This window comes from Harmonia axyridis, chromosome 3, assembly GCF_914767665.1.
Source record: "Harmonia axyridis chromosome 3, icHarAxyr1.1, whole genome shotgun sequence".
In the NCBI taxonomy this organism is placed as follows: domain Eukaryota; kingdom Metazoa; phylum Arthropoda; class Insecta; order Coleoptera; family Coccinellidae; genus Harmonia; species Harmonia axyridis.
In genome coordinates, this window is record NC_059503.1 from 51,114,116 (window position 1) to 51,140,793 (window position 26,678).

General features: G+C 32.7%; 1 protein-coding gene across 1 annotated transcript in view; it reads right to left on the bottom strand.

Annotated features, from left to right (window-relative positions):
- Window positions 1-26,678, bottom strand: part of LOC123675437 — a 66,099-nt gene that overhangs the window by 22,895 nt on the left and 16,526 nt on the right. Inside the window, exons 5-7 of the mRNA XM_045610797.1 lie at window positions 14,012-14,077; window positions 13,492-13,569; window positions 12,902-12,937 (exon numbers count right to left, since the gene is read on the bottom strand). Coding sequence (XP_045466753.1) covers window positions 12,902-12,937; window positions 13,492-13,569; window positions 14,012-14,077 — 180 coding nt within the window. The remainder of the gene's footprint in view (window positions 1-12,901; window positions 12,938-13,491; window positions 13,570-14,011; window positions 14,078-26,678) is intronic.

Below are 26,678 nucleotides of genomic sequence, written 5' to 3' on the forward strand. Positions count from 1 at the left end.
ATTTATTAACATCTGGTAAGAAAGATAGTTCACCTAAATAGAAATTTAAACCATCCAACCAATTCAAATTATGAACGTCTTGATGATTATAGGATTCCGTAACATCTCAACTATAGGGAATTCATATGATATACAAGGTGAATGCAGTATTCGGAAAAAAAAAATATCCCAAATAATGACATTAACAACATCTGGTACCGTATTCTCGACAAGTGATCATTCAAAACGTATACGTTCTTTCAGAGCTCTGAACACTGAATGTACGTATACATTTTGAAAGATCACTCGTCTAGAATACGGTCCCTGGTAAGAAAGATAGTTAACCGAAATAAAAATTCATTTTGAACCCTCGAACTAACTCAACTAACCTTTGATGAAAGTCCTAAATTGCACATCAAATTCATATATTGATGTGATTCTACGTTTAGGATTTCGAAAATAAGAATGATTTAGACATGAAATATTGATGAATATGATAAATTGTTCAATTTCTTTATTATTACGCCGTAGAATTTCCATCTTGACGAGTTTCTATCTTCAATTCGGTATGGGTAGAAATATTTCAACTGCATTTCAGATGTAATTACAGCTGTCCGCTGTTACTGTTGCCTGTCGGCACTTTTGACAATTTTATTACCCTTCTTTGTTATTGTCGTTATTGGCAGTGCACAAATTCTTCTAGGATATTTTTTATCTGAAGAAGTTTATCCGAGATGCGAAAGAGGTTTATTTCATCCGGGATTGTATTTTCAGAATCCCGAAATATAGATGCATACACACAAAATTCCTGAATGAGTTTTTTTTCTCTTATCTCATGAAACATCATAAGATGTCGAAAATTTATTTCACGTTTATACCCCTCAACATTATCTAACTCTGTTATTCGGGTCTAACGATGTATTCAGTTACTGAATCCCATGTTTATTATGTATACTCTGGGTACGGAAGGCAAAAAAAATAGAAATTAATTGTTTAAAGAAAATTAGGCTTTTTCCCGATGCCAATAAGGCACTTCTGCAAAATATATCCTATTTTATTTTGCTAACACAAAAATTATTAAGCTTTGTTGGCATGGGCGCCCGCAGGGGGGGGCCAGGGGGGGCCATGGCCCCCCCTGAGATTTTGGATGCCTCATTTTTCAGCACAACACCCTCAATATTACTTTCTCAATCCAAAGGGCAAGGAAAAAAGGAAAGTAATAGATTCACAACTATTTTCCGGTTTTCAATGGAATTACATACTATACATATAATCCATAATCGGCAGAGGTATTTTTTGAATTAAAAACTTTTTTAGGCGCGTTGAACACTTCTTGGGTGAAGAAAAATCATGGAACCGAAAGCACTCCATGCGTGTCAATTTGTTTATAAATTCATCTTATACACTGCGTCCGTAACCGTTAAGTATGGAACAAAATTCATTTTCAGCTAAACAGACCATTTTAAGAAATAATCCTGAAACATGTCGATTTTTTATTTTAATTTACCGTATTTTAAAATAATAATCTAATATACAGGGTGAATTACTTTCGAGTAATGACGTCAGCGTCATTTTTTTTTAATGGAATACCCCCATTTTGACTCAATTTTCCGATTACTCTGGCTGAGCAGATTCCAAAAATGTATCACATGTTGATTCCAATTGGTACAGGGTGGACAAAAATACAATAGTTTTGTGTGTGCTCATAAAGTGACGCGTAACATTCTTTATTAGTTAAATTAACAATATTATCAAAAATACGGCAATTGGTTTGAATATAACACCCTGTAGTTTGTTACATTTTTAGATTGATAAAAATGTATAAAAATAAGAAATAATTTCTTTCATATTCTGTCTGCTAGACCAAAAGTACCAAACATGTTTGGAAACAGTTCATTTTTATTAATCTAAAAATGTAACAAACTACAGGGTGTTACATTCAAACCAATTTGGGCTAGACAATAAGTATTTTTGATAATATTGTTAATTTAACTAATAAAGAATATTATGCGTTATTTTATGAGCACACACGAAACTATTGTATTTTTGTCCACCCTGTACCTCTTTTAGTGATCTTTTGAAATTCAGAGTAGACGATGGTGATAAATATAAATACAGAAATAGAAAGAAACGGAATACTGATGTCGCCTACGACAATCATGGATGCCTTATTGTTTTCCAATTATTTTCATTTTGCCCCCCCTGAGAAAAATTTCTGCGGGCGCCCATGTTTGTTGGAGAATCATAGGAATAATACGAAGGCTTATTTCTTATGAATTGAAATGAGACAGGCTGTTCCACCATTGGCGCGATGGCGATAGTCTTTATGGTGAAGGGCTGAAATATTCAAATTTTCACAGTATCCTTAGGCTCCATTAGAGCTACATTATCTTATTGTTTCGAAATACATAGGGTGTACAAAAAATATATAAATGAAAGAAATTTTATATGTTTAAAATTTACCCTTTTTGAAATAATTCGATTTTTCATGAAGGAAACAGGCTTTGGAAGAACCTGAAGTTTTCGAAATGAATGATTTCATTGAGATGAGATTTTCAAATTGAATTCTAGACAAATGGAGGTACGTACGTACTTACTTTTTGATAATCATTGGGAACTCTACTAAGACAATTCATTGGTGACTCATTCAAATGTTATTATCAGGCTTATTCTAAATGGCATAACATGTATTCTATTCTTTCATCAGGTAGCAAATCTTAGTATCATCAATGAATTTTATCATTTCGAACACCCAGTAGAGTTTCCAATCATTTTCTTTCGAATTCTAATTCAAATAAATTCCTTCATTACGAAGTTTCAGCGCTTAATAATTTTGTTAAGACTATCTAGGTATATCTAGTGGTTGTAGGAATTTCAAGCCTCAACTTTCAATTTCGGTCTGTAGAATTTCAATATTATGATTGAACGTATGTCCTCAATCCAATGAAGGATTGAAATATGTACAATTGTTCTTGCAGTTAAGAAAACTCTTTAGATGTTCCTTAATTCTAATCTGGAAAGCCTTCCTGTCGAATATACCTATACATTTTGGCAATCATGACAGGTCAACTGTTGATTTATCATCTTTGGAGGTAGGACCTAGTAAACATGTTATTTGTTATGAATTTCAAAACAAATTCAAACGTCAGTTAATTCCGCGCAGCTCGGTCAAAAAGATTTTACCTGGTTATACTCATTCACCTTCCCGGTAAGTAATTTCAGACGAATTGTGTTCAAACTGTGAAGAAAATACTAGTAAATAGCAACAAATAGGTATTCTGAAGGATCTACGAAATATTAAATATTTGGTACTTGGGTATTTAAATGAATTTAGTGAAGTTATTGAAAGTAATAAGGCGCTTATTTAGCTCTTACTAGATTGAATTATTTAGGTCCAGTGGTGTCTCAGTGGACACAACAATATTGAGGACAAAGAGTACGCAACTGACTCGTTTGTGGTTTTTAATAAATTTTCAAAGATTGAACAACTAATAATATAGGTCCAACTTTTTCGTCACCTGTATTTCCGTCATATCTAGCTTCGTTTTCGAGAAAAAAAAATTGAAGCCACTCTGTTGAATCATATACATCATGTGGATCCTAAACACCATGAATAGTTTTCAGAATGAGTTGAGCTAATTTTTTTTCTCGATAACAAAGCTTGATATGCAGATAATACAGGAGACCGAAAAGTTCCATTTTTAGTTAATCAATCTAAAAAATAAAAAACTACAGAAAAATATTTAGGATAATTCATAAATAACTAGGTACCGTTTTTTCGAAACTTCTTCGCTCGTCATATCTCGGAAACGAAGCAACTCCGGACGGTTCGTAGACCATTTTTATGACCAAACGAACCAATATCTGAAGCTTCGTACCAGTGTAACCAGATTTAGTAGAAATCAACTTTTTTAGATTTTTCGCATTTGAATGAAATTTTTAGTAGGAAGAAATCAGTTAGTAGATTTTATAAGATTCAGAAATCTCACCGAGATGGTTGGGAATTGGGATACCTTGACTGTTCCGATGAATCAATTCTCTGTTCATCGAGGTTCTATGCGGTTCTAGAAGACCGTACATAAACATAATAAAATTATAAAACTTCTTTGGTGGCTGTCGGTTCAGAATAACTACGAAATGTGATGGAATATTCGAAGAGTACATCATTTAAAACAGATGGTAAAACGAGTTTTGCAAAATCTTCATTCGAAAATATACCTACCATTATCTCACATCAGTTAATCTATTAAGCGGAAAAAAATATGTCTAACTGGAATTTCATTGATAAATTAAAGTGGCTGATTATTTCAGATTCATAGATATTCATTTCACATTACAGAATCGTTTTTTATGAACTTTATTTTTTAAAGAATTTTTACGTATCTTTGTATTCTCAATCTCAATCAATTTAATCATTCGGTTTCATTTTGTAATAAGAGACTATGGAAGCATATGTTCAATTGTTGAAAGGAAATTAAAAAAAAAAAACATCCAAAAATTTGATTATCTTGAATCGAATTGATTTATTCTAATTCTGAAAGTTACGATTGAAATCGAATATAATTATTATAATAATTTTTGTAACTTGAAATCGTACTTATAAACTTCAACCTTATATATCATGTATATCATTCTTTCAGATTCAATTTCGAAACGTAGGTATCTTGTATCTAGTTTATCTGTGTATCTAATTTTGTATTTGGTTATATTTCATTGGGTATCTTGTACATCATTGTCAGTGATTGCAAGATTTTGGCAATATTTGAAGTTATTTGGGAAAAGAACTCTTATGAAAATGAGGAATTTCTGAAAAAGAAACACAAATCTTTTCTGATCGGACAAAAAATCTTATGTATCCACTTATGTGACAGTTAGTTCTTCATTTTATACTATAGTTGAAATTAATGAAGTACTTGTTTGAACAAAATACATACAGAAGCAGGTATAAAGGTCGTAAAGAATAAAATCTCAAAATTTCATTAGTTTAGTATAGCGTTGGCCAATAGTATATTAAACAAAAATAGTATTATTTACATGAGTTAGGTAAACGATAGTGAAGATTAAAATAATAAGAATTAACACGTATAAGGGTCAAGAAATCGATACGCAAAAAAGTTCCATTATTCCATTGTTCCATATTTTCATTCGAATTCTCATTGCTCTGATACTTGCCTAAAGAAATATTTCAGTAGGCACTTAAAAAACAACGACAGAAACGAGGTTTACTATCTTTCTTACCAGATGAATATTTTCTCCGAATACTGCATTCTTTGCGGGTTGGGTATGTCATAAAAAGTCATAAAAGCTTTTTGGGATTTGCCAAAAGAACGGTTCTATTAGATTTGTTCTTGTTTAAAAACCAATTTTATCTTGGAAATATGTATTTAAAACAGAAAATGATTAAAATATGAACTTGAACTCAAATAAACATAGGAATATGCAGTTATGCAAATTCATATTCATCCGAAGCCTAGTTATGGTTAAGCCAAACTCGTCGGTTTTGTGATCAAGGAAATATTGGATAATTTTTTCAAGATATTCTGTTTGATATTTTATGTTCTTGGTTGAGCTATCCACATAATATTCATTACGACTCTTGAAATTGTTATTTAACATCTAAAGGCAACATTTTATTGAGATTGAATCAAAAGTTTCGAAATCTTCAAAAAAAAATTCGAACGCCTATATCTACGAGATTCCTTGTTGGATTTGGACAAACTTAACAGCAACATTCGATATTCGAAGATATCCTGAAAATTTTAAGATTGAATATCTCTCCGAGAATTATCATTTTTTCGGCCGGACGAATACAATCGAATTTCAAGACAGATTCATCATCAGTGAGTCGAACCCTCGGTCGAGCATTGCAGATATTATGACGAAATAATAAGGCTGAATGATGGCTCTGAAATATATAGTCATAAGTTTTCAAGTATGGAATAATAACTCATCACATTCGTCCCTTCCATGCAGGTTCCTGCTATTTGATATTCAATTTATCTGTTGGTTAACTAGTATCATTCACTATTGTGACAATTCAATTTTTACTTTCATTCAAATATAGTCAAACATTTTTCTAAAATTAAAATTGAATTGTTAAAAATTCAAAATCATATTTGAAGAATTTGAACTTGTTCTCTTTCATTTTGCTCATTCTTCTTTATTTTGATAATCCAGTTTATATTATCAACTTCGGAAAATTTACTATTTTGAATCAGATCGCTTCTATAAAATTCTGGTGTACTTTTTCTCTTACCCGACCATAATCTTACATTAGATTATAGGAACAATATATTTTCCGATTAAAAAACTTCACTTTCAACAGTTCCTACTTAAGTGCTTAGTGATTAGTGCTCGAAATTTCGAATTACTTTTACAAAGTGCTTAGTAATCGCGAGTCTTTTGTGAAAATCGGTGCTTAGTGCTTGGTGCTCGAAGCCCTTTTTTTTCGAGTGCTTAGTGCTTAGTGCTCAAGCACTTTTCTTCAGTGCTCGTCACAGCTCTGCAGGGAAGTTACAATTTCCGATAATGCAGATGATTACCGAAGTGCACAACACCAACATCATAGAATATTGGTTAAATGAATGGGTAAGAATCAATTCTCCTCCAATAGTCCAATACCAAAAGAAGTGGTATGTGACTCTTCACGAGCTCTTCTGACTGCAACAGTTAGATCCAATACAGGTTTTCTGAAAATCGAAGACTGCACCGAGTCATTTTGGAGTGAGAAATCTTCAAAATGTTATATTAGGATAGATGTAGCTCATTTCATAAAAATTTATGCAAATTTTCTGAGTAAGCTGAATAAACCCATCAAAAAATTTTATTTGGCATTAATTGGTCAGCTTGTTTTATGTCAAAGTATAGAAGAAGCGGCGGATATTCTATATTCGATATTTTTGATCAGCCAGTGTATGACTGGGGGAAGTCTTCAAGACGGAAAATTATCTTCTTGCGTCAATCATAAAATTAAAATGAGAAAACTTTTGGATCCTGCGGCTGAAGATCTCGATGACGATGTGGTTACGTTTCCTTCTGAAGATGATAGCATTTTCAGTACGAAACTCACATCTTCGAACAAATGGAGAATTTGGGGGGAAAAAATTAATTCTGAGGCTCTCAGTGTTGCTCGAACTGAAAAGGAGGATGATGACAACGCCCATTATTTCTCAGAATTAACAAAAAAGATCATGGATGATCTGGAATGGATGCCCCTTTGGTCATGCATTGCCAGGCCAAAATTCGGTAATGTAAGGATACCGGCATCTAGTGCTCCAGTGGAAGGACACTTCAGTATAATTAAAAATCAAATTTTCAAATTTTGTGGTAAACCAATTCGAGCAGATAATTTTATAGACAGCTACTTGAAATATTTGGAAGGAAATATGAAAATTGTGACTGCCGAACTGAATAATAACCCAAAACAACAAAACCTCGAAAATGATGATGAAATCGAAGACGAAGTACTGGCGACCCAGGAAGAGGAGAACTGAAAAGTCCTGATCAATAAAAATGAAAAACCAACATCTCTTTATTTGACCAAAAATTATAATATATTTGATTCATTGGATGAGTATACTAAACTCAAGAAAATCCCAATTATCAAAAATGGACACAATTCGTCTCTTCGAGTGAGTACACATTAATCAAATCTACCCATTTGAAATGTACCTATACTTCGAATTGAGGATGTAATATTTGATGAAGAAATGCAATGAACTTTTCATTTCCAGTGTTTTATACTTCTTTTTCTCATTTCAGGCAATCAATATAGAGGGGAAATTATATTCATTGAAGAATACGTGTGGTTTTGATAGTCTGCTTCAAGTATTTCTTGTTGGGTTCCGTGACGCAGAAGAGATCAGGATTTATTTCGAGGAATTACATCAGCTACAAAGGAATAAATACAAACTCTTATCGTCGCCGCACATTAATTTTAAAAGATATCTTCGAAACAGCGACCAAACAAATAATAAGTAACAACTATTTGATAGATTGTGAGTGTAATGTAGTGTCATTGATATCGAAGATATTTGCAGATTACCCCAGATTGCAAGAGGTGTCCGTTTGTGAAAATGGTTGTCCTCTTAAAGTCAAAAATTTGAGAGTGGTTTAGCTTAAATTCCACGATTATGGGCAAAGGTTTTTATAATATCATTGAGGAATTCATTGTTCTGAAAGGAAAACAGAAATGTTTTAGTTGCAATGGCTACAGAGATTCAAAACTAACCGAGACCGGTCAGTGTTCTGTGTATGTATTATAATATCAATTTAATGAAAATTCATTTTGAATTTTTTCAGGTAAATTTTTTTTATGGAACCAGTCAATTTGATTGATAATTCAAACTTGGACATCTCCTTGGAAGATATTCCAAAATCTTTATCTGACCCACTTTCAGATTAAAATTTCCATTTGCTCGGAATTATGAATTTCATTCCTGGAACTATGACCTCGAGCCTCGAGCCTCAGTTGAATATGGGGCACTATACAGGCATATCAGCAAGGTCGTTGTTCTGGGTCGAGTATAATGATCTCTGCGATAAAGAAAAAAAATTGATGCATCAAAAAAAAAGTGAATCCCCATCTACTTGTTTATTTCAAAAAATGATCTCATTTCGAGCAATATATTAATTATACACCCACGTATCTTTCGAACTCATAGAAGAGAAAGATAATAATCTCATTCAAATAACTAGTGTATTAATTTTATTCCCATATCACTTTATGAGATTTTGTTTATTTGAAGTTTATTTATTATAATTGTCAATGTGTGTTTGTTTCAATTCAATTATGTTCCTTATAGGCAAATTCATTAGCTTGTAGATTTGTTACCAAACTCATTTGTTGATACAAAGAATATTTGTTCACATTCATGTTTCTATTTTTTTATTGTCGTTCAACTCCTTCAGTCTGTTGGTTTGTCCTATGTATGTTCTAGGACATGCGGAACATGGTATCTCGAATACTCCCTGAGACTCGTTATCGATCGTATCCTGACTCGTTATCGATCGTATCCTTTGGTGTTCGAAGAAATTTGGAAATTTTGTTATCGGCTGTGAAAACTGTTTTTATATCCTGTTTTCGTAGTATGCGACTGATTTTGTCAGTGACACCTTTGATAAAAGGTAGAAAAGCTTTATGGGGGAAATTTTCTGGAGGATTTTTGGGCTGTTGTGTATGGGTATATACATACTTTCACTTAAATTCACCCAATAAAAAGAGTCGTTTAACCCTCATACTTAAATCTAAATACTTATAGACCCTTATAACCGAATTCATATATATTCATATATATTTTTTTTGAAATAATGAGATATCATGAAGCTGATCGTTTTGATATCTGGATATTCTGAATAGTTTCGATGGTTTTTATGGAAATTGATTTGGGTTTTTCAGTCTCACAGCAATAAAAACTAATAAACATGATTATTCTGGGTTTCTAGAAAATTCAAGTTGAAAGTAAAGAAATCTGTACTTCTCCGAATCCCAAGTGAAATGAATAAATACCTGTAATGGGTCTATGTAGATTGTAGTGTCCCAGCGAAGGTTTTACCTACGTCTATTTGAGAATCTATTGTATTTTGTAGGTTTTCATGTAATAAAACTAATTGCTGGATTTTACAAACGACAATTTGATTATAAAAATATGACAATATTTTCGGAGAAACCAGGAGTTTGGACTTTCCAAAAATTACGAACGTTTTTACATTCATCATCAGATAACAATATTACCTGTTCGTTAAATAGATCTGTTGAATAGTAATGCATATTTTTTTGCTAGATATCAACGAAGATCCAGTACAGACATAGGTGGAATATTCGAATTAGTATTAACTGAATGAACAGTTATCATATCATGAGAGCATAGACAATATTCGATTAAACGCCGAGTCATGAATGTAGTAGTAGAACTCATGAGTTCTCGGTATTCTGAGGGGCAAAAAATTTCGGAATAGGGTAATTAATTAGTTTGAATAGAGCCTTAAATTATGCCGTAATAATTGTTTCCATATTCATATGAGATTTGCATTTTTCACGTACTGACGGAATTGGATGAATGTAGTAGAAGTTCTCACGAGTTCTCGGTAATTTGAAGAACAAAAAATTTCGGAATAGGGTAATTAATTAGCTTGAATAGAGCCTAAAATTATTATGATATTCAAATTATTCTGAGGTCTTCATTTACGATTGGGTTCTGCTAGCTTAACCGTTGAGCTAGCAGAACCCAGGGTTTTTTTAACAAAACGTATATTCAGAAATTTGGTAATGGGTTCAAACGTGAGCCTAAAAAGAGCCTAAAATTATGGTGTTATCAGATTTTCCATAAGATATCGATTAGCTTGGTGGTTCTGCTAGCTTAACGTTAAGCTAGCAGAACCCGCGATTTCTCCGACAATAAAGGAGCAAAACATTTTTAAATAGGGAAATAAATCATCCTAAAATGAGCCTAAAATTATGGCCAAAAAAAAAACATAAATTCGAAAGTGGTTCTGCTAGCTTAACCGTAAAGCTAGCAGAACCCAGGGTATTTAAAAAAAAAAAGTATATTCAGAAATTTGGTAATGGGTTCAAACGTGAGCCTAAAAAGAGCCTAAAATTATGGTGTTATTAGATTTTCCATGAGATATCTATTAGCTTGGTGGTTCTGCTAGCTTAACGTTAAGCTAGCAGAACCCGCGATTTCTCCGACAATTAAGGAGCAAAAAATTTTTGAAAAGGGTAATAAATTAGCCTAAAATGAGCCTAAAATTATGGCAAAAAAAAATCAAAAATTCGAAAGTGGTTCTGCTAGCTTAACCGGGGTACATGTCGTCCCTGTTGAAAAAATAAGAGAATGGTACTTTCTCCGTTATCTTTAAGATTTGTAATGAAAATGAAATTTAAAAATCATGATAATGATGATTAAAAATTCTATTTCATATGCTCCCTTTTCTTAACAGAAGTATTGATTTTTTATTGAAATAAACAAATAAAAATATAATACGTATGTTTTGTCGGCAGAACACAATTGCACTTTTCTGTATTAAGGGGTTATAATAATAATTTATTCGCACATATTAAAGTAATATATACAGAGAATACATGTACAGGGTGGGCAAATAAGCGAGGTAAGCGGCTATATCTCAGGATCCACTCATTGTAGAGACTTGCGGTAAAAATTTTTACTACTAAAGTGTACAAGAAAACACACTGGAAATTGTTTTGAACTTCATACCGCTACCGCTAGGGGGCGCAATGGCTACCGTCGAGTAAAAAAATGAATTTTACTCGAAAATGTTTTATATGAAGTTGAAGAAAAAATATCATCACTGTAATCCTTGGAAAATTCTCTATCTCTTTGAATTGTCACTTTCGATTTTACTACATCAAATAAGGGTAGGTGAAAGGGAGAAATCTGACTGATTGAAATGCCTCTAACTTCAGTTTGGCTCAACATTTTTGAGCAAATTAGATCTCGCCTGAAAGATAATATCTTGTTGATTGAGGACAAAATATAATCATGATAAATTTGTTTTTGCTGCTTTCGATAGGGGGCGCTAAGTCAGAACTTCATTGTTTTGTTCATTTTACTCCGAAATTTCAAATGCATGATTTGCATGAAAAACCTTAAGGTCGCAAAGCGATAGCTTCAGGCGTTCAAATTGTGTCTCTAAGTTCTGACAGAAACAGATCTCCCATCAAATTTGTATGAAAAAACCAAAAGGTCGCAAAGCGATAGCTTCAGGCGTTCTGGAGTAATGGCCGAAAGAAGACACAATTTAGTTTTTCAGTGCATCAGTTAACTGATGCACTGAAAAACTAAATTATAAATATATTTTGTCCTCAGTCAACAAGATATTATCTTTCAGACCTAATTTGCTAAAAAATGTTGAGACAAACTGAAGTTAGAGGCATTTCAATCAGTCAGATTTCTCCCTTTCAACTACCCTTATTTGATGTCGTAAAATCGAAAGTGACAATTCAGAGAGATAGAGAATTTTCCAAGGATTACAGTGATGATATTTTTTCTTCAACTTCATATGAAACATTTTCGAGTAAAATTCATTTTTCTACTCGACGGTAGCTATTACGCCCCCTAGTGGTAGAGGTATGAACTTCAAAACAATTTCCAGTGTGTTATCTTGTACATTTTAGTGCTAAAATTCTTCACCGCAAGTCTCTATGATGAGTGGATCCTGAGATATTGCCACTTACCTCGCTAATTTGCCCACTCTACAAATAATTTGCCATCAAAAAATTTCATGGCTTTTCAAGGGCTTATTAGTCATACTCCTAGATAAAAGTACAATATGTAAATAAAAACACATAAGTATTCATATGAAAACACTCAAAGATAGAGAACAATTATTATGTATATGGGACATAAACAATATTAAGTAAAACAAAGGTACTTAAAAATCATTCGTCTGAAAACTCCATCTGCCATCCACAGATTAATTTTGGTTAACATGCATTGTCATGTATTTCTTTTTCATATTAATTAATAATAATAATAATAATATAATAATAAACTTTATTTAGCACTCGGCTATTGAAAACAACACTAATGTAATCCATAAACTTATTTTAATTCTTCATAAATATTACTCATAAAACATTTTTAAATTCTCTATAATTATTGCAATATTTGATCTTTTCCGGTAGTTTATTGAATATAACTAATCCCCTGCTAAATGTGGATTTATTCATTAATGTAGTATTAACTTTCTCTATGTTAATTCAATTAAATCTGTGGATTAAAAAAAGTCTTAAAAGACAAATATCAAAAAACAATATTCGTGATTCATTGGCCTGTACTTCTTTTGACATATTACTCACTAGTAGTAACAGAGTCGGGATAAAAAATATAATTTTTCTAGCAGCTTTGTTTGACATAGTGGTTACAGAATAGGGATAAAAGCATTCAAACATAAAACTTACCAGTCTGCCCAGTCGTGGCCAATGTGCTGGTTCGATCTGAAATAGAAATAAGCATATAATTTTTCTAACAGTGAAGATATTTTTTGGGTGCCATCCACAGATTAATTTTAGTCAACATGCATTGTCATGTATTTCTTTTTCATATTAATTAATATATATATATATATTTTTTTTTTTTTTTTTCCCTTCACACTTTCGTGGTTATATAGGATCAACCGGGTGGGAGCACCAAGGTAAAAATCCTGTCGTCACCTATATATATATATATATATATATATATATATATATTTAGCACTCGGCTATCGAAAACAACACTAATGTAATCCATAAACTTAATTTAATTCTTCATAAATATAACTCATTAAACATTTTTAAATTTTCTATAATTATTGCAATATTTGATCTTTTCCGGTAGTTTATTGAAGATAACTAATCCCCTGCTAAATATGGATTTATTCATTAATGTAGTATTAACTTTGTCTATGTTAATTCAATTAAATCTGTGGATGAAATGAAAGTCTTAAAAAACAAATATCTCAAAAAAATATTCGTGATTCATTGGCCTGTACTTCTTTCGACATATTACTCACTAGTAGTAACGTCGGGAGTCTGCCCGGTCGTGGCCACCATTGGTTCAGCCATTGGTTCAGCCAATGTGCTGGTTGGATCTGAAATAGAAATAAGCATATAATTTTTCTAACAGTGAAGATATTTTTTGAGTAATTTTTTTTGTCCTTCACACTTTCGTGGTTATATATATATATATATATATATATATATATATATATATATATATATATATATATATTTAGCACTCGGCTATTGAAAACAACACTAATGTAATCCATAAACTTAATTTAATTCTTCATAAATATAACTCATTGAACATTTTTAAATTTTCTATAATTATTGCAATATTTGATCTTTTCCGGTAGTTTATTGAAGATAACTAATCCCCTGCTAAATATGGATTTATTCATTAATGTAGTATTAACTTTGTCTATGTTAATTCAATTGAATCTGTGGATGAAATGAAAGTCTTAAAAAACAAATATCTCAAAAAAATATTCGTGATTCATTGGCCTGTACTTCTTTCGACATATTACTCACTAGTAGTAACGTCGGGAGTCTGCCCGGTCGTGGCCACCATTGGTTCAGCCAATGTGCTGGTTGGATCTGAAATAGAAATAAGCATATAATTTTTCTAACAGTGAAGATATTTTTTGAGTAATTTTTCTATATCGATATCATTCAATGAAAAGGAATTCTCATTATTGGTACAAGCAGTGTATTATTGATTATATTTTTTTTTTATTTTGCTTGAATTTGTGGAAAAGGTGACAATGAACATTTGAATATCTTTTTATCTGAATAAGGTTATCCCCTGCATTTTACCTCTTCGAAATCCTCACAGAATAGGCAAATTTTCACCTTAATATGCAGAAAATGTCCAGTACTTTTTTTTACACCACCTCAGATCGCATTCGGTACAAAAAAACACTTTCTCCAAAACGTAAATAAAAAAAAATTTCGGAGTCCCTGTATATTATTTTGTGCTAATCTTCAGGGAATAAATTGAAGCAATCATTCAACACCTGTATACTGAAGAAGAATTGAAAATGTTGTGAACTCTCTCAGTAATTCATCTACTTGTGGAAATGATGACCTGACAGCGAGAGACATCTCATCAGTCTACAATATTGTATTACTGTACTATTTCTGAAATTAAACCGATTATTAAGAAAGTATATAAAGAAGAAGTGGAGAACTATCTGCCAATTACATTTAATTCTACAATTCCAAAGATTATTGAGAAAATAATAAAAAAAAGATTGATTGGATTTTTTCAGATTGTCTCAAGAACAGTATGGTTTTCAAGTGAATAACTCAACGCTGGGACCAGTGGCTGACCTGGTAGAAAATATAATAAAAAAACTGGCGATGTATATTATGTTGCTTCAATATTCATAGATCTTAAGAGAGCATTCGATACAATAAATCACCTCAAGCTTATTGGAAAACTGGAGCTACTTGGAATACCAACACCAGCCTTGAAACTTATTTCGGTAAATAAACAACTTGAAACCTTGAAACTTATAAAATCATTTCTATTAGGCAGATCTCAATATGTTACAATAAATGGAAAATATACTGGAAAAAGAAAAGTCAAAACCGGTATACCCTAGGGTACCTGTATTGTACCTGCTGAATGTTGAGAGTTCATCAAAGGTGAATCTACCAGAAAAATCTATATGTTTGCAGGCGACACAGTTTTATTATTTTACCACAATGATCTGAAGGAATTTGAAAGAGTTTCGAATAGTGGTGCTCTGCTTACTTTCTATAAATGGTTGTGTTGCAACAAACTCGTAATTAATGAAGATAAGACAGTCTATACAGGGTGTCTGGTGAGGAATGGGACAACGTTTAGGTGGTGATGAGGGATGTCTCAAGGAGTGAGAAAATGCCATTTGAAATCATCTGAGGTATATGGTTCCTGATATACAGGGGGTTTTAGAAAAAAAGGGGAAATTTCAAATGACCATAATTCAGGAAATATGAGAGCTAATCCGATGATTTTTCGTATGAACAATGATAGAGTCAGTACGAATCTGTTTGAACGAAAAATTCGAAATGAAATCAGATCCGGACTCAGAAATTTTAGTTTTTCTGAAATTAGGTAAAAACAACACCCTGTATGCGGTTTTCAATTTTTTTGACTTCAGATTCTGAGAGAGCAGGAAAAATACTTTCGAACTCAACTGTCATCCCGAATGGCACAAATTTTTCCTTCTTTCTATGACCCTTCGAATGTCAATCTTCCGATTTTCGCTCCTTACATATTATTTTCTCGACATTTCAGAAACATGAGATCTTAGATAGTTACTCATAAGTAAAAAAAAAGATCATAAACGAATCAAAACTTTTATAAAAACTATCAAAAATGCGAAAAACAGTTAACATTTGGAAAATTAATGACTAATTCTTCAAATATTGTTCGAAATGAAAACCGCCAACTTCTACACATTTATCTGCTCTTTTCATTAAGTTCAAAACTGCTTTCCTTATCACATTCGGGTTGTTTCGTATCTCGTCACATGCGTCTATTATTCGCTGAATTAATTGTTCCCTTGTATTTATTTCTCGCCCGTACACCATAGTTTTAAGGTGTCCCCAAAGGAAATAATCTAATGGTGTCATGTCGGGGGACCGAGGTGGCCATGCTCTTGGACCACCACGACCTATCCATCTATTTGGATATACCTCGTTCAAATGATTTCTCACTAAAATTGAGAAATGTGGGGGTGCTCCATCATGCTGGAAGATAAGTCCTCTCTGATTAATATTCCCTAATAAATTAGGAAGAACATTCATGAGGAAATCTCTATAAAGGACCCCGCACGTTTAGTATGGAAAATGGCTTTCCGTGAAATTGGCTGAATTTTTGATATGTTGTAGTTCTTGATGAACTGATCAGAAAAGTCCTTAGCCACAAAGCTCAAAAATGGACAGTTTTCGAGATATGGAGCTTTGAAAATGGATTTTTTGCAATTTTCGGGGTTTTTGCTCATCAATCGGGGAGCTCTCATTTCTGGTTTTGATGGAATTTGGATGTTCGGCGGCCAGAACCCGACTGAGTCTTATTCCATCGCGAGTAAATTGAGCTTCATCTGTGAATAATATTCTTTGGACATTTCTTCTATGACTTCTTATCCACCTGGAAAATTGAAGCCGTGCGATCTCATCGCCAGGTTCCAACTGCTGGACAACTTGAGGGTGATATGGGTGATATTTTTCACTCTTCAGAGTATTCCAAAAGTACCATTTCGATACTTCATGAATTGAAGCCAATCGTCTGATACTTACTCCCGGATCGTTTTGAACAGTTTCTAAAATATTTTCACGGATATTCTCTTCTATTGTATGTGGTCTTTCAGAAACTGTTATGCTGTGAAAAGTACCATGTTGTTTCGTATGCGCAACAAGGCGGGCAAAAATTTTGTGATTTGGAACCCGACGATTGGGAAAACGTCTACGATACTCCCTTTCAGCTGCTCTTCCGTTCATATCACATTTACCATACACCAAAAGCATGTCAACATACTCTTCATTAAAAAATGTGTGCGGCATGATTTTCAACAAATTGAAGTAAGATTGTATCAACAATTAAATCACTTGTTTGACAGATAACTAAATGCTCTATCTTTTCTCATCATAAATGATAGCACACCATAGAATTGACATAACTGGCAACTAGATTCAAGACTAATGATCGAAATATGTACATGACGAATGAAACTTTGGATATTACAGGAAAAAATGATCCAAATTCATCTGAAAGATCGACTAAGAGAAAAGAAGTTGACGGTTTTCATTTTGAACAATATTTGAAGAATTAATCATTAATCTTGTTCCTACTGAATCATCAATTAGTACTTCAGAAATAGTTCGTAAAGTTTCCAAATGTTAACTGTTTTTCGCTTTTTTGATAATTTTTATGAAATTTTTGATTCGTTTATGACCCTTTTTTTTTCTTATGAGTAACTATCTGAGATCTCATTATTCTGAAATGTCGAGAAAATAATAATATGTAAGGAGCGAAAATCGGAAGATTGACATTCGAAGGGTCATAGAAAGCAGGAAAAATTTGTGCCATTCGGGATGAAAGTTGAGTTCGAAAGTATTTTTCCTGCTCTCTTAGAATCTGAAGTCAAAAAAATTGAAAACCGCATACAGGGTGTTGTTTTTACCTAATTTCAGAAAAACTGAAATTTCTGAGTCCGGATCTGATTTTATTTCGAATTTTTCGTTCGAACAGATTCGTACTGACTCTATCATTGTTCATACGAAAAATCATCGGATTAGCTCTCATATTTCCTGAATTATGGTCATTTGAAATTTCCCCTTTTTTTCTAAAACCCCCTGTATATCAGGAACCATATACCTCAGATGATTTCAAATGGCATTTTCTCACTCCTTGAGACATCCCTCATCACCACCTAAACGTTGTCCCATTCCTCACCAGACACCCTGTATATATGCTTGTCTACGAAATCACCAATAATCTCATGAAGAATGGCCTATCAATGGAAAACAACATCATCCGTCAATATAATACAAGAAATATAGACAGATTCAGGTTGGATAGAAACACAAAAACAAATTATGGTAGAAAAAGGCCTAGCTATGCCGCTGTAGAACTTTATAACAAATTACCTCGTACCATCAGATGCTCCACATCGCAGGGAACATTCCGAGCTAATGTACGAAAACATTTAGTAGTGTAATTTTGATATCTGAATACCAAAAAATTCAAATTTGTTATAAGAAATTTATATCGCACATTCATTTATATTTTGTTAATATTTCTGTGAGAACAACTGTATGTTGACTAACAGAATAAACTGTATTTATTTATTTAAACTTATTTAAACTTGACGTTTCAATGAGAATTCTACAGGGTGATTCACCGGGATGGCCGATTGGACGTTTATGGAAATTAAATCATAATTTTAAGCTGAAAATTTGCATATTGGGATTGAGACAATTAATTTTTTTCCCTGAAATATTTTCAGATCTCTACAACTTCCGGTTATACCGGAAACAGACTACTACTTCCTCATTTCAAATGGCACACCCAGTTTATTATTGCATCATTAGATAGCTTTTTTGACGACAATTTCGGCAATATGCTATACCTTGTGTGAAAACTCAACGGTTCATGAGTTAATGGGATTCTTATGAAAAAAATAGTGGCAATGAGGACTCAGTTTCTTTTGAATTTTTCGATTCTGCAAATACGTAGCATTATAACACTGTTTGCGTTTTGGACCAAAAATGTACAGGGTGTTTATAAGAAGATCATGAACTTGAACAACTCAAATTCATCTAAACTCAAGATTTTCAAATTAGAACCTATATTTTTTATTATTTCAGTCGGGGACTTCTACCGAAATATGGAAAAATTGAAGGCGACTGTTTGTAAAATTTTAATAATAATAACATAGAAAAAATATAAACAAAACGAACTAGTGCCAACTTATACAGTATATATAAAATAAAAATCATCTTAGGATTGGTAAGTAACAATATAGTCATGAATGACTAGAACAAAAAATGAAAGTATCTGCCCGGAAGAAATAATCAACGAATTATTTAGAAATTAACTTTTCGATCATTTGAATAAATGATTTTTTCAAGTTTTCATCAAATTATGCCGTAAATTGTAAAAAATCAAAAAGATGGAGTTCGCTACCAATACCTTTCATATTTCATAAGAATATTCAATAAGGACCCGCTCTAACGTTTCTGCCGCCTCGGCAAAAATAGAAGTCAACGCCCTTGCAAGTGAGATTTTTTTATAAAATATTAAAAAGGTTTTTGGACGGAAAATGTATTGAGTGTTATTATTTCTTATGAATTCAAATTTTATCAGAAAAGATTATTAATTGATAAACTACAAAAGAAATTAGCAAAAATTGTCGGACTGAAAAGATAAAAATTCCATTGCTTGAATATATTTGGTTTTTTCCATTAATTGTTCGTAAACTCGTATTAGGTCGCCAAAATGTCCCTTGATTGCAGCAGCTGGTATTACGTAAACAAAATCGATCTTCGACAGAGGAATTAGAGGCAATAAAGTGATAAAACTGTGAATAGAAACCAATTGCTAGTTATGAAAAGAATAGAAACCAATTGCTAGTTATGAAAAGAATAGAAACCAATTGCTAGTTATGAAAAGAAGCAAGGAGGATGTCTTATAAAGGCGGCCACTCACAAGGCTACCATGTTCGAGCGTTCGGATAATTTTACAGTCGGACAGCTCGGGACACGGCCGCACGACTGTAAATCATAGAATGAACTTGACTGCCCGACTGGAATCTCTTGGACGCTTGGCGTTCAAAGTCTCGAAAAAACGCTGCGTGATGCCCGCCACTCACGAGGCGTTTTTCTGTTATTTTCCTTTGGAATATTCTACTAGTTCCCAATAGGCTTTATTTTTGATATTCCTGTTTGCGTATGCTGAAATTTTCATTTTCCATCGACAGGTTGTCTGCCTAAATATTTCGATGAAACCTATCAAAAATTCTTTCATTTTGCATAAGAATTTGGTACGCTACGAAGTTCCGACGGTACCTGATAAATTACCAGCTGTCTGTGATCATCTGAAATCCCACCCGGATACTCAATAAAACAACCTCTCGAGTGGCAGGTTTCGACTAGGGATGTGTCGTTCACGAACGAACGAATCAAAAGACCCGGGTCTTCAGAACGAATGGTTCGATCGGGTCGTCTCTCTGAAAATGATTCGTCCGTTCGAACCGATCCGAATGAGCCAAACTTCATTCAGTTCATTCAATCTAGGGATCTTTTAGGACCCAAAGATCCATAGAATGGTTCGTTATCCGGGCCTAGGTAGATGGGTTTCGGTTTGGACTGACCTTAAAGGAACATAATTATGGTAGTAATAAAAAACATCCATTTCGCAAATGAATCATCGGCTCGGCACTTGGCATCCGGTTTTGAAGAAAGATGATAGATAGTAAAAGAAACTGGGCTCTGTAATTGCACTCTCTTAGATGCACCAATTATTATTTCTTGAAAATGTTATGGAATTTTTTTAACTATATATTCAAACCTAACTTTGTAAAGTTGATCAAAATGAATATTTTTCGGGAACAAAATATATTAATTAGGGTTAATATCAGTTCAAGGAATTTCAGATCTTCTGTATTTATTTGGTTGGAATAGATACAGATAATGATCATTAGGTAGTTTTCGTTGAAAGTAATAATTCAAGACCTCGTGAATTAAGTGTTCTGTACAATGTAAATTCATGATTAACTTCTACTTCTTCATTAGTCATTTAAATATTCCAAAATCATCAAGTTGAAGGAGGAATATATATTTGCTTTTGAAATTTTTTCGAGAGGTCCATAATCATCTCATGAACTAGATATCAATTTATTATATTCTGTCATCTCAATAACTTAAAACTTTATGTTTATGATTATGTCTCAAAAAAATCATTATCTCAAATTCACGATCCGATTAAAAACATACCGACTAACAAATACAAAGCTGATAATAACTTAACATTCTTTAAAAAGAAAAAAAACAAAGAACGAAAGAACCAGATCTACGGATCTTTGAATCATGCGCAAATCGTACATGATTCGATCTGAGCTAGTGAGCTGAAAAGAACCATTGGGTCAATTGAACGGGTTTTTTGAACCGGGTCGTCTCAGCCATGGATCTGGTTCGACCCGGTTCGTCGAAATTGAACGAACCACACATCCCTAGTTTCGACGGCAGCAAGGGATGGCAGACTAGCTACCATTTCGACGCAAGCTACTTTGGTCGCTTGCTACCAAACGCTCGAAAAAACGCTTCGTGAGTGGCGGGCATTACAGTCGTGCTGCCGTGTCCCGAGCTGTCTGACTGTGAAGTGATCCGAACTAGGGCTGGGAATCATGAATGAATGATTTGAATTTTCGAATATTTATTGAATAATTATTCGAAAAAGTGCATTTTGCATTATTCGAATATTCATGAATAATCAGTGAATAGTCGAGTATTCACTGAATAGTTGAATAATCAATGACTACTTTTTTATTCATGAATAATCAGTGAATAGTCGAGTATTCACTGATTATTCCGTGAATAGTTTTCTATTCAGTGAGTAGTTGAGTAGTGGATATTTATGAATGTTCGTTACTATTCATAAATATTTACTAGTGATGAGTTGTTAGTTGAGTTATTAATCATTTGTGTAGTTACGTATGAAAGTTTGAATGATCACTTAACTCACTATTCAGGAATAATTAAAACAAGGTTTTGTGATTTACTATGGAAATGTCGTTTTATTAATATTACAATTACTGGAAATAACATTTATTAAAATTGATGGATACAATTGAATGACAATTATTCATTTAATAGTAGCAACTGGTATTCATCCAAAGAAACTTGAATAGAATTGGGGTTTTATCAATGAAAAAATATTACAATTGAATATAAGATTCTAACATATGAATTAAGCAATAAATAGTGTTATAATATAAGATTCTACATTCGAATTATATGAACATATGATGAATGAATAATACTCGAAATTCATATACAGAAACAATACTTCATCAAACAAAATAATTATATTCTAAAAAAATATAAATAGTTACTGAAATATATAATGAAAAAAATTATGTTCACAGATTATTTATTTATTTACTTTGCAGATTTTGTGAAAGAAAACACATCATTCGAACTGATGAACCTTTCAGACATGCACGTTTGGCGGTAATTATGTTACCAGCTCTAGAAAACGCGCGTTCTGACGAAGTTGATGTTGATGGTTTACGTTTACATAGATACTTTTTTGCTATTTCAGACAATTTGGGGTACTTGTTTTGATTATTTTGCCACCATTCTAGTGGATTTGAATCTTTGGTTATTGGATAATCCAAGGCGTAAATATCTATTTCATTATTACAATTGGTACTATTTTTTAAGGACTCATCTAAATCGTTTTTGAAGATGAAATCTAACGCCGCCTTTTTAATCGATTGCAGAGTTTTTTCATTTGAAACCTTGCTCTCCTGTTCCGTATGCATTGCCATTTCTAGACATTTCTCAATTTCAGTGGTCAAATATTGTTTGATTCTGAATTGCGAACCGACGAATCTTTCTATTCTTTTGAATCTGGGGTCTAAAAATGTACACACATCAACTGGAGTAACATCTTTCCCTAACAAAACTGAATCAGAAAAACAAAGTTTTTTAAATCTTTCATAGAATTGATCACGAAGTGTATTTTTGAAGGATTTGATGTTCTCAGAATCCGTTTGATCATTTTCTTTGTCCATAAAATTTTGTGATAAAGATTGAATTATCGGCATGATCATTGAAAGGGTAGGTTGAGTTTCCATAGATAATAAATTGGTTACGACCTCGAAAGGTTTCAGAGATTGTGAAAGGGATTCAATGTCCGACCATTCTACCTCCGAAACAATAAAATGTGCTGCTTGAGACTTTGTTGTCGTTGATCTATCTGATAAAACTGCGATTATGGTTTCACGTTGTTCTATTAATCTTTGCAACATATAAAAAGTAGAATTCCAACGAGTTTTCACGCATTGAATCAATTTATGATTGGGTGATTTCAACTGAGTTTGCTTCAGATTAAAAGCATTGGTTGCTTTGTTTGAATGTTTGAAATGTCGAACGATAATACTGCATTTGTCGATTAATGATTTGATATTTCGATCATCCAATCCTTTATTCAATACCAATTGTAATGTGTGAGCAAAACAGTATACAGCAAAGAATGGAAGCTCTCTAGTAGAAGCAACAATATTTGCTGCATTATCGTGAACAATTGCTACACATTTTTCTGACAGTTTCCAATCCACAAGAATTTCTTTTAATTCATTTTTCAAATTGACACCCGTATGAGATTGGTCCATTACTTCCTTTGTCAAATTTACCGATTTTTGTTGCCAATTGCTATCTATATAATGAAAAGTGACGGTTATGTAAGATTCGTTTGACCTCGAACTCCAACAATCAGTCGTTAAAGCAACATATTTTATAGCACCGAACTTCACAATTAATTTACTTTTTTCTATTTCATATAATGATTGAATTCGGTGCAAAATGGTTTTTTTACATGGAATTACATAATTGGGAGTTATATAAGACATTAAATCTTTGAAGCCCTTATTATCAACAAAGGAAATAGGCAAAGTATCTATGCATACCTTTTTTGCTATCAACTGCGATTTTATTTCTTGTATTTAATGGGAAATCCTTCTAGACATGAACACATCGTCAATTCTTGTTTGCCCAACTGATGATGTCTTCGAAGTAGAGGATTCTGCGATCAATGCTGTTTCCATATCTTCTGGCTTTTCCGAGTTTCCCCTTTCTTCACTTGATTGTTGTGAGGCTGAACTGATCAAATTTAAAGGAAATGAGTATAACTTAAATACGAAGTTACAAATCTAACCGAATTTTATTTCACTTACCTTGAAAGATTTGTTGTTCTTGAAGTGGTGCCATAAATTGCTTGTAGGACCTTTGAACTTTGTACTATAAGGGCACAGTTTACACTGAACTTGATCTTCATCGTTTTTCAGAAAATATTACTTTTCTTCGACATTGTAATTTTAGATTTCTCGCTTCGACAAAACGACTGTTAAAAATTTCAGAATAAACTGAACTGAAATATTTAAAGTTCAAAGCTTTAAACCTATGCAGCCAATATTAAGGATAGAAAATACATTAGGAAAGATGAGTATATGACGGGTACTTATGTTTTTTCAATGAAATAAATTCTACGAAAGTAAGAAAGATAATGGACAATAAAAAGAAATGCTGCCTATACAGGGTGTTTCCTAAACATGCGGCAAAAATTCAGGGGGTTGTTCCTTGGACTATTCTAAGAATATTTTGTCCTTTGATGATTTTTGAAAAACCTCTTTGTTTCGAAGATACAGGGCGAACAACATTTTTCATATTTTTAAAATTAATAATAGTTTAAATAAAAATGCGTACCGCACTGTGTTTACTAAGTAGGTACAATTTATTTTTAAATTTGTTTAACAACATTCCAATTACTAAAAACGGCCAGTTTTTTGACTAAAAATTGCTAATACATCACTAAACGAATTCAAATGAAAACCGTGTTTAATCTGTATTCCTTTACCATCTGCACTTATCAATTTTAGTCAAAAAACTGGCCGTTTTTAGTAATTGGAATGTTGTTAAACAAATTTAAAAATAAATTGTACCTACTTAGTAAACACAGTGCGGTACGCATTTTTATTTAAACTATTATTAATTTTAAAAATATGAAAAATGTTGTTCGCCCTGTATCTTCGAAACAAAGAGGTTATTCAAAAATCATCAAAGGACAAAATATTCTTAGAATAGTCCAAGGAACAACCCCCTGAATTTTTGCCGCATGTTTAGGAAACACCCTGTATACTTGTATAGCTATTTGAATTCATATACCCCTGTATACCTGTAATGGGTCTATGTAGTGTCCCAGCGAAGGTTTTACTGCGTCTATTTAGGGATCTATTGTATTTTGTACGTTGTCATGTGATCAAAGTAATTGCTGGATTTTCCAAACAACAATTTGAGTGTAAAAATATGATATTTTTTTTCGGTAAAACCAGGGTGCTCTCGACATCCCAAAGATAACAAACGTTTTCACATTTATGCATCAAACAACCGTAACTGTGTTCAGTATTACCTGTTCGATAAATAGATCTGTTATATAATTGTGCATATTTTTTATTAGATATCAACGAATATCCATTCCTGTCATCGGTGGCTAGGTTTTTTGAGTGGAATAGTCGAATGAGTATTAACAGAATAACCATTGAATATTTACTAGTACAATATTCTCTTATACACCGAGTCACGAGAACGCAACTCGAGTGGTGTTTCGCGAAATACGTCGAATGAAGAGGTTCGTATAATCAAAATATATCGTCTATATTCGAGTTGATATTCGTTTCGATTATATCACGAATAATATTTTTAATTTGTCATTCATTAATATAATTTTTTTTAATTTGTCATTAATATTAATATAACCAAAGCACTGCCTTTTGAAAAATTCGATGATATTTCAATGAGTTTGACTTAAATTTTTTTTGCGAACGTCCAAGTACCTAACTATAAAAAGATGACAATATGCAAGGGCGGTCCTAGTCTTAAATTTTGGGGGGGATGGCCGTCATAGGCTTCAAGTTTTTTTATAGGACCAATAACAAGTCCCAGATTACGCCGATATCAAGTCCTAACTCCTCAAAAAATATGAATGAAAAAATATTATGAATATTTATATTCAACCATTCAGGTAGAAATTAATATAATAATAGAATAGAATAGAAAATCGATTGTTTAATATGAAAAAAAAGACTAGAATTGACAATTACAACACAAAATAATCAAACGAGCCGACAATAACAGTTACAGCCAAGCCGACAGCCATAATAACTTCTGCAATTTCAGTTGAAACACGAAATGTTATGCCTGTTCTTTTTCCTATTCAAATCTCGGAAAAAATATGCGTTTACTGGTCTACCAATAAAAACAACAAGGGTATTAAAATCATCAAACATTCAAACGTGCCGACAGTAACAGCTATGCAGATGTAATTTCGGCCCGAAATTACACTTGAAACACGTTCTTTAGGGATGAGGATTGTAAACCTATTGCTAAGACCTATTCATTCATTTTTATAGTAGTCTTATTTGTATTCTTATCAATTTTGAAGATGGGAACTTATTCAAATATATTTCATCGAAATAATTTGTTTATATTTATGCCGTTACACGTTTGTATGCCAGTTGGATAACTTGTGTACAGTGCATCCCATTTTGGGTGAGACAGCCAGGTTTCTCGCTTGTTATTTAAGATAGAGCCTTGCGGTTTTCACGTCCCTGTCCTACTTTTTCGTGAAACTCAAGTTGGTCTAATCAGATTCTGTATAACTGTTTCCGTTCAAAAGATACAGTTTTTGGAAATTGATACTTTTCGGACCCCTTCTTTATCTCCGAAATTATTAGAAATAATGCTGAGCTGAAAACTACGTCTGAATCAGAATTCTGCGTAGAATCCAGTGGCGTACTTAATATTTTTTTTCGGGGTATGGTTTTGAAGATTCAACACCAACCTATATTTTTTTTAATGGAACACCCTATATATCATTACTTCGTTGAATTCGTTATTTTTTTCCCTTCAAAATGATATATGATACTAT